General features: G+C 43.9%; 1 protein-coding gene across 1 annotated transcript in view; it reads right to left on the bottom strand.

Annotated features, from left to right (window-relative positions):
• The window catches only part of bicc2 (bicaudal C homolog 2), a 15524-nt gene extending 8414 nt beyond the window's left edge, over nucleotides 1-7110 (bottom strand). Inside the window, exons 1-12 of the mRNA XM_046030408.1 lie at nucleotides 6834-7110; nucleotides 5597-5643; nucleotides 5139-5208; nucleotides 4900-4979; nucleotides 4569-4730; nucleotides 3987-4040; nucleotides 3522-3737; nucleotides 3158-3409; nucleotides 2912-3043; nucleotides 2435-2624; nucleotides 1443-1576; nucleotides 1131-1336 (exon numbers count right to left, since the gene is read on the bottom strand). Coding sequence (XP_045886364.1) covers nucleotides 1131-1336; nucleotides 1443-1576; nucleotides 2435-2624; nucleotides 2912-3043; nucleotides 3158-3409; nucleotides 3522-3737; nucleotides 3987-4040; nucleotides 4569-4730; nucleotides 4900-4979; nucleotides 5139-5208; nucleotides 5597-5643; nucleotides 6834-7110 — 1820 coding nt within the window. The remainder of the gene's footprint in view (nucleotides 1-1130; nucleotides 1337-1442; nucleotides 1577-2434; nucleotides 2625-2911; nucleotides 3044-3157; nucleotides 3410-3521; nucleotides 3738-3986; nucleotides 4041-4568; nucleotides 4731-4899; nucleotides 4980-5138; nucleotides 5209-5596; nucleotides 5644-6833) is intronic.
• Nucleotides 7111-8739: the final 1629 nt, after the last annotated feature.

The raw sequence follows: 8739 nt of genomic DNA, 5'->3' as shown, positions 1-8739 counted from the left end.
AACATTACCTTCACTGTCTGTACCTCTGTGTGTATATTGTGTAGGCTGCCTCCCTCCCCTCTCTCTCTCCTTACATCCCTCTCTCTTTCTTTCTTTCTTTCTTTCTTTCTTTCTTTCCCTCTTTCTCTCTCTCTCTCTCTCTCTCTCTCTCTCTCTCTCACCCCAACCGGTCGAGGCAGATGGCCGCCCACCCTGAGCCATGGTTCTGCTCGAGGTTTCTGCCTCTTAAAAGGAAGTTTTTCCTTGCCTCTGTCGCCTAGTGCTTGCTCTTGGTGGGAACTGTTGGGCTTCTGTAAATAACATCACAGAGTACGGTCTAGACCTGCTCTTTTATGAAAAGCGCTGTGAGATAACTGTTGTTGTGATTTGGCGCTATATAAATAAAATTGAATTGAATTGAATTGAATTTCAAGTCAACCTATTGCTTTCATACCGATTAAGTGCTATATATACACTCAAATGTGCATTTCCCCCTTTGCCGTGGTGTCTGACAACACAGACTTTTGCCCAGACGTCTGTAGCAAGCAGTAGGCTATAAGGTATACATTGAATTATGAAAAAAATTATTCCACAGATTCAACAGAATGAATATAATCTTATTTTCTTAGTATACATGTCACATAGCTGACAAATGCAGTGATGATTGCTGGGTAAAATTAATGCCCAATCTTAAGTTTCTATTTAATCATGTGACAAGACTCCAGAAACCGGGTGAAACGCAAAATCTGACAAGTAGACTAGCAGAGCACACGTGCAAGCTAGCAGTCATGCTATTCACACGTAAAAGTTGTTTCAAGAAGAGACAGAAGATAAAAGAACAGGAAGAGCGGGTCCCAAAGCTCCCAAATAAGATTGTTTTGGATTACTGAGGACACTGTCAAAGATCTCGCTCAATACAAGCTCAATGGATGCCTTTCAAATAGGTGAGTAACTTTACAAGTGCTTTTTCGGTGGATTTGGTGTGGCTGGCGTGCTGCTGTTTTAAAGGCTGTTATCATTTCAGGGCCAGCTTGCCACTGAGTAGGCCTACCTGTTTAATTGTGTGGATGTGCTTGTATCAGAGTAATCAGAGCAATAATGGAGTGTCCTCACAAGTGACAAAACAAGTGTAAGAATCTGTGAATGGTCACCTGTATGTTAACGCCTGCCCCGTTGAATGCCGTCTGCCCTGGACGAAAACCTTGGTAGTGTCAGGACCCTGGAGACTCCCCCTCCGACCCATTGATCCCACGCTGCTGATGCTGCTAACTGAATGACACCCTTCAGATGATAACATCACCATGGCCTGAGAGCTCTCATCCTCTGATTGGCCAGACAGGTCCTCATTTTCTAGGATCTGAAGAGGAAAAAATGTAATGTGTTGTTTTGTTTTTTATTGATGTTTATCTATCAGAAAGGATTTGTTTTTACTGAGAGCAGTTTGACTACAATCAGGGACAAACCTTCTCCAGTGGTCGGCTATCTGTTCCCTTCAGTCCCATCCTCCCCTCATCAGCAGGAGGGGTGAAGCCTGGTGGAGGTGAGGGGCGGTACTTAGGACCAGTCAGCACATCTGGAGTGGGAGCAGGCACAGAGCCTTAACAAGAGGGGACATGAAAGATGAGTAAAAGATCACATTAACTTGTGCTACCAAACAAAGCAGGTAAACATAAAAAACACCAGATGAAACAAAAGACACATGTTTCCATCCACCCATTTGTTTTACATATGTTGTGTGTATGTGTATGTGTGCTGTTATAACTTATAACTTGTCATATTGTTAAGGAGACTGTACACAACACAGGGATGATTACAGAATTTACAATATGTGATTATGTACTGCTGCCCCCATTAGATACTGTATGTGAAAAGAGAAATCAAATTACTTAATGAAAGTAACATAAATGTAAAGCCATATCAACCGTATCATGTTAAAATGGTGACCCTTTACTTAGAGAAGAGTTACTGTTGCGCTTAGTGTTACATACCCCCCCATGTGTATTCACGTGACTGTGCTTTAAGGTGTTTGCATTCTCTTTGTCTTTATTTGTCAACTTCTTATGTGAACATACATTTATTCTGATTGAATATGTTTTTGCCTGTGATGGAAAAGTACTCAGATGTTCTACGTAAATGAAGTACTTGATTAAATGTCCTTTGTTGCTCTCCACCACAAGTTTTTGCTTGTGGAAAAAAATTAAAATCTAAATAATAGGTTGCTTTCCAGTTTCCATGACATTTGGATAGATACACACCTACACACATATGTGTGTAACTCCAGCCAGAGTGCTGATGAGTTCTGAGTCATGCACCTGAAGGTGGCTTCTGTGATTTTATGATTCTGTAAAAAGCCCCTGGTGCAGCAGAGATGCCACAGCTTTGGGAAACATTTTTTCATATGTTTAGGTGTGTTTTCATACAAATGTATACACATACTGTATATGTGCATGCTCACCTTGCTCAGAGAGACGAAGCTGCTGCAGCAACATGTTGAGCCAATAGCTGGTCATTCCGCTGCCGGTTAACATGGGGTCAGGGGTCATCTCGGTTACCTTGGCAGTCTCACTAGAATCCAAACCGAGGAGCAGACGGCGGGCCTCATACAGACAGGAGATGTTCCTTTCCAGACCTTTCACCACTACTGACTGATAAATATACACCAATACAGAGTTTTACGTCAGTATTCAAACCACCACAGCACATGAGACAGCAAGACAGAGTAATGTTTAATCCAAAATGAAAGTGAACATTCAACAAATATTTCAATAAACATTTATTATTTAATCCAGTGCGTATGAAATAAGCAATCACAATATAGTCCTAGATTAACAGGGAATGTAAAAATAGGGAGAGGTAGCAAATAAAACAACAAAATTACCATTTAATTTTAGATGGGGTGATTCTAACAATAACAAAGCAGCTAAAGTTGTACCTTGCTGGTCTGTTTTACTTTGGGCTTGACACTAATGAAGACTCCCAGGTTTTGCATCATCTGAGCCAGCTTACAAGGATCTGCCTCCCCGTCTTCACGCATGTCAAACATCAAACACACAGGCAGACAGTCCTAGATGTGCACACAAAGACACATACACAGATAAACAGATAATGCACTCGCAACCTCTCGGAATTGTTCTTCAGCATAATTCTGCCTAAACAAAAACCAAACACCCCGCTGTACCATGAGCTGCTGCCGAGCCAGACACACTCCATCAGGGCTGCCCTGGATGAGCAGCGAGGGAGGGCTCTGAGGAGCACTAAGGTCTGGTAGAATGATCTGGGTCTGGGTCTGGTGCATGACGCTCAGGAAGTGAGCTCCATTCTGCCCCAGCAGAAAGAGATGCTGCTGGGAGGTGACATCCAGCTGGCTGCTCACTACACCACATGTGACCTCTGACCCCAGCAGCAGGTCTATCAGGATGCAGGTCGCCTTCTGCCAGATGACGATGTATACATACATTACATGAAACTATATGATACACATTGATTAGACCCTATTCTAATGAGTGTAAACTGGATCAAAGTCCTCTGTGTTTTACACTAACCTTGACAGCAGCTGCATTGCCCTGCAGGCCCCAGACGGTGCAGCAGCTTTCATAGAAGGTGGGTTGTGCCTGAGGATGGGGTGGCACGGCCCTGAAGCTCACACTGACCCCCAAAGTCTGCACTACCTGTTGAATGAGTGGGGAGCCTGCATCTGGCAGACCCTGGGGCATCAGGCTGACTGGGAGGTTAAAGCTCAAGGACAATGGCTGCAGGTCCTAGGACAAGGAAGATTGAATGGGAAACAAGGGAAAGAGTGTGATGGAGAGGAGTCACACAGGGGAGGGGGTAATGAAGAGATGTGAGACAGTGGCTTTTTGACAAATATACCTCTCTTCTTTGTGTAGGCCATTCTATTAATCATTCTTTTGAGCGCTGTGTCTTGACGGGAGTGAAGAAGTTGAGTTTTGAGTCAAATACAAATCTATCCTGGGTAGTTTCTGCTCAGATTATACATGACCACTCACTCTTATCCTCCTCCTGGCTTCCTCCACTCCTTCTATGGGCCCAGCGATGGAGACCTGGTAAAAGATGAGAAAACAAATGGCTTTTTAATTAAGGTTGTTTTCAGTTCCTTAAAGAGGTCATATTATGCTCATTTTTCAAAACCCTATTTAGGGGTTGACTGAGCTCTGTTTCTACATCACAGTAACAACTTTATGTCCGTTGACTGCCTGGTCAGTAGCTAGTGTTTGGAAGGGAGAGGAGAGGCAGCCGGTGGACGTCTTGTCTTGTGCTACAGCTCAGAGAGTTTTTCCATCGGTGTTTCTGAGGGTGTGTACTAGCCGGTTGGCGAGCATTATGACGCACATTTTGCTGTGAAGTCACAGGGATCTAAGGGAAAAGGCTGGACAATAAATGAGCTGTTTTCAGGCAGTTCAGAGCAGTGTTTTCTGTGGGAGATGGGCTTTTTCACTTTGCAAACCTAGTACATGCACAAAAATTATATATGACTCACTAAAGGAGAGGGGGAAAGCCAAAAAGAATAATACCACCTCTTTAATTGTCAGTCTAACAGTTTAGTGGCTCACTGCCTTAGTTATTGTTACCTGGTTGCTTTTCTCTCCGGTAGCACTGTGGCGGTTGGAGTCGGGAAAATGGATGTGACAAGATGTGACCTCCATCACCTTTTTGATGTTTCCACCGCCTTTCCCAATCACGTGGGAGTGCTCTGTGTAGGCCACATCCATCTTTAGAGTCACCTTGTTCACCTGGATTTCATATAAACAGTGGTTGGGTTTATTTTTTAGTGCAGATTACTTTTCAATACTTGGTTAAAGGGAAGCAGTAGCAAAGTATAAATCATGTAAAAGCATGTCTTCATCTGTACATTGTTGACATTATTGTTCAGACAATTTGTGAAAATTAAATAACCCTCACCCTGGTTTCCAGCACTTCTAGTATCTTCTTTTTGGCTTTCAAAACATTGGCTCTCTTCCCTTCCACCTTCACATGTGGATCTTGAAATAGGAGTTTAGTTTTAATGCTGTACACAGTATGCTACAGTAAATGGGCAATGATAAATCAATTTGTGGGAACATAGAAAAACGTGTGACAGGAAGGAGAAAAGTGCAGAGACCTAATAAGGTGTGAGTAGTGAAACATCAAGAGTCTGTCACCTTTCTTTGACTTGGCCCCAATTTTCAGCTTGGACGGCCACTTCACCTGAGTGTCACTTTCTCTCATCACCTGTGGAAGCACAAACAATAGGAGAGAGTGGGAAACAAGGGCAGAGCTGTCATTGTATGCCACAAAGATACACACGCACACAAATCACCACGCATACAATCGGAGCACACACATCAACACTTCCAGACTCCAGTCCAGACCAAAGCCTCATTTGCATTTCAAAGACTGCAATTATCACCTCCATAAAACTAGCAATCATTGGATGCAAAGTATGGAACAAATGTTAAAATGGAGGCTTTCACTGATCTGTAAGCTACATTTAACCAGGAGGCTTTCTGCTTTGATGATTATCGGTGGCTTTCACTGAGGAGGGTTAGGGGTTAGGGCTCTTTTTGTTTAATCTTCTGGTTTATGAATAACATGTTTCCCGGTGTGGAGCTCTACTTACTCTCTCAAAAAACTCCTCTCCGGTTTCACCATCTCCAAGTGTTGGAGCTGAAAGACATATAGCAAGCAAACATAAAGAACAGACACAATGAAGAGACATTTATAATCTTCCGCAGTGTGATTTGCCATGTTGTGTTGGTCAGCAGTACACAGCTCCGTCGTTTGCAGCGCAAGTATTCAATATCAAGCATGTGTGTAAAGTCAACACAAATTTCAGCCAAGTCAACATTTAAATGTTGACTTGGCTGAAATTTGCCAAGCAACTGGAACAAGAGGTTGCCGGGAACATAAACAATTTTAAAAGGCCATCGCTCCACAGTGACATTTACAGGGTACGGGGGGACTTAGGAACGCCCTCAACCCCCCTCATCACTATGGGTTACTCTGGCCAGAGCTGAGGAATGGGAAGAGAACAGTATGGGGTGGAGAGAGAAGGTGGTGGTTAGGGGGGGCAACCACAAATTAGCCTAGAGACAGCTAATCACATCAATGGCATTTGCTGACGCAAAGACCTCCCACTTGACTAAAAAATTAAATAACAACTGTAAAATCAAGAAGGAATGTGTAAAAATAAAAAACAAAGCACTCCTTGGCCTATCAGAGTGAAGTGTCAAGTGCAGCCTGACAGATTGTCACCTAGAGGGACGAGATACAAAATGTACTGCCTGACTGAGGCTGCGCAAACAGACAGTCACAAAAGCACAGTCGCACCTGCACACACACATTAAAACAAATTCGCTCAAGCTTTCCCAACAAGAGTCTGCGCAAGGACAAACAGACAAATATCAGTCTCTATCTGGAGCAGTAGCACACTGTCAGAAAGAGTTTCCCCAGTAACACAGGGGAGGCATTTGTCATAAAACCAGAACAGCGATAACTTGCAGAGGCAGACTTCTGAATGCATAAGCCATTGCAGGTCATAAATCATGGTGATACAGCAACAGGAGTTTAGTGGATGGCAGTAATACTGATGGTGAGAACAAGGGCACAGCCAGCTGGAGGCCCTGACAGACACCCAGGGTCAGGTAGATAAGATAGGAAGAGCACACAGGGGATGACGGGGGTGTGCATGACAAGCATCCAAAACACCAAAACAGAATAACTTTCAGAAAAAGCAGCTTATAGAGAAGAATGTGAGAATTAAGTTGATAACTGTTGTCTGTGCCGGTGGAAAATCATGGAGCTCAGGTGCATGGTATTGACAGCAATGTGAGCATTGAACTGCTCAGCTTACTCACCATACAACATGGTCTCCAGCTTCTTCCTGTCGATCCTGAACCTCTCCTCCACCCATTCCGGGTCCAAACTCTGCGCTTTTGCATTCTCCTGCCCCGGCACAGAGCTTTCTCCCCCTTCCTCCTCTTCCTCATCCTCTTTTTCTTCTTTGTCAAGTTGGGCCTCACTGGACTCAGGCTTTCTTGCTGAGCCGGGTTCTATGCTAGTATCCAAGTCAGGCTGCTGGGTTGCTGTGGTTGCCGGGACCGGAGAGCTCTCCTCTGTGGTGGTGGTGGCCATAGCAGGACTGAGCCTTCGTCAGTGTGTGTGTGAGGATGTGTGCATTTGTGTGACCAAGGAGACCGGCAGGGAGAAAGAAAAGGGGCGAGAGGGGCAAGAAACACCCCCTTTGCCTTTCCTTTAAATCCCCCGCCCCCTTCACTTAATTTAGGAGTCAAATCTGACTTTTTTTTTCTCTCTCTTTAAGCTGTTTGAGGTTCGAAGGATTCGCTGCTGAGGCCTTGCATTACAAAGACATACAAGGAGAGTCACTCCTCTCCTATAACAAAGGCCATTACTTCTCTATGGGTGGGGCTCCGAGCAGACAAACAAAATCTACAACTTCAGCTGAGGCTCACTCTGCTGTGAACAAATCCCCTGTAATCCTCAATTCAGCGTCCACAGATTATGTGGATAGATAGCTGAGGCCTGTGACAGGACAAGATCACGCCCACACAGAAACACACACATCCTGGAAACCATCCTCACACCAGCAAACACAGCTAACAAAATAAACAGGTCATCTGTTGGGTTCCATGTCTGCCCTCCCTCCCCTCCCTCTGAATGAGAAGATCGAGGGCTTGAGATTCCAGAGGTCAGGGTGAAGGTACTGGAGGGGTGGATCGTGAGTGTGTAGTGTTTGTGTGAAGGGGGAGCTTGCAACAATGCTTGGGATAAAAAACTCTCCCGTTATTATTGGTACTCATATCCTTTACTCAAGTAAACGTGCCAATACCACAATGTAAAATACTGTTATAAGTGAAAGTGGTGCATTCAAAGTCCAACTTATAAAAGCCTTATCAGCAAAATGTACCTAAAGTGTACTTATTCTGTGGAGAATTGTTTACTGTTGTAGATAAGGTCACAAGATAAATCTGAGGGGTCATGAGATTAATAATGGGGGAAAAGCTAAGAAGAGAATATAACAGAAAACAAAAGGTTCTGCTGCACAAGTGTATTTGTTTTCTCTAACCTTTGCTTTTGCATGAATTTTTATGAATCACTGGATAGTTTAACCTCTTTGGGCCTCAGTCTTAAAAAAGAATTAAATGAAACCTTAAATAAGATTTAAAAAATTGCTTAGCACTTATTAAGTCCCCTCCCCGCTTTACATTTCTCAAATCTGAGAACTCGACTGAATCATGGGTAAAAACAAACTGCTCAATTACTCAGGTCAAGAGGGACTCTATTTCCAGTTCACCTCTGTGTTTTCCATATTGCCCAGACAAATCTGGCCCCGGGCAAATCAGCAAACATTATTTGGCAGTGCAGAGATCTTGCTAACATTACCAACTACTGCAGGCTAGACTTATTTGCCTGAGGAGGGTGGTAAGTGAAAGGCATGATGACTGTGTCACCATGGAAACTGGTCAGGGAGTGAATATATATTAAGTTTAATCTGACTCCACAACTGCAAATCTCCTCCCTCCAGCCCCCCGTTAAGCCCCATCTGACTGGAAGAGTGTGTGTTGCCAGTAAGAGTCAAGGCGTGCGTCACTGTTTGACCCATGGGCAGAGGAAAATAAAGCCGAGCCATCCTGCAGGGTGACTGATGAGCTCTGGATGGTTTACTAAATCAACCCCTGAACCCATGAGTGAGTCCTTTATTCATCCAGAAAGATAGACAGATCAGTACTATCCTTTTCTGGT

This window comes from Micropterus dolomieu, linkage group LG19, assembly GCF_021292245.1.
Source record: "Micropterus dolomieu isolate WLL.071019.BEF.003 ecotype Adirondacks linkage group LG19, ASM2129224v1, whole genome shotgun sequence".
NCBI classification, from domain to species: domain Eukaryota; kingdom Metazoa; phylum Chordata; class Actinopteri; order Centrarchiformes; family Centrarchidae; genus Micropterus; species Micropterus dolomieu.
Note: the sequence above shows the minus strand (reverse complement) of the source record. Positions and strands in the feature narration are given on the sequence as shown.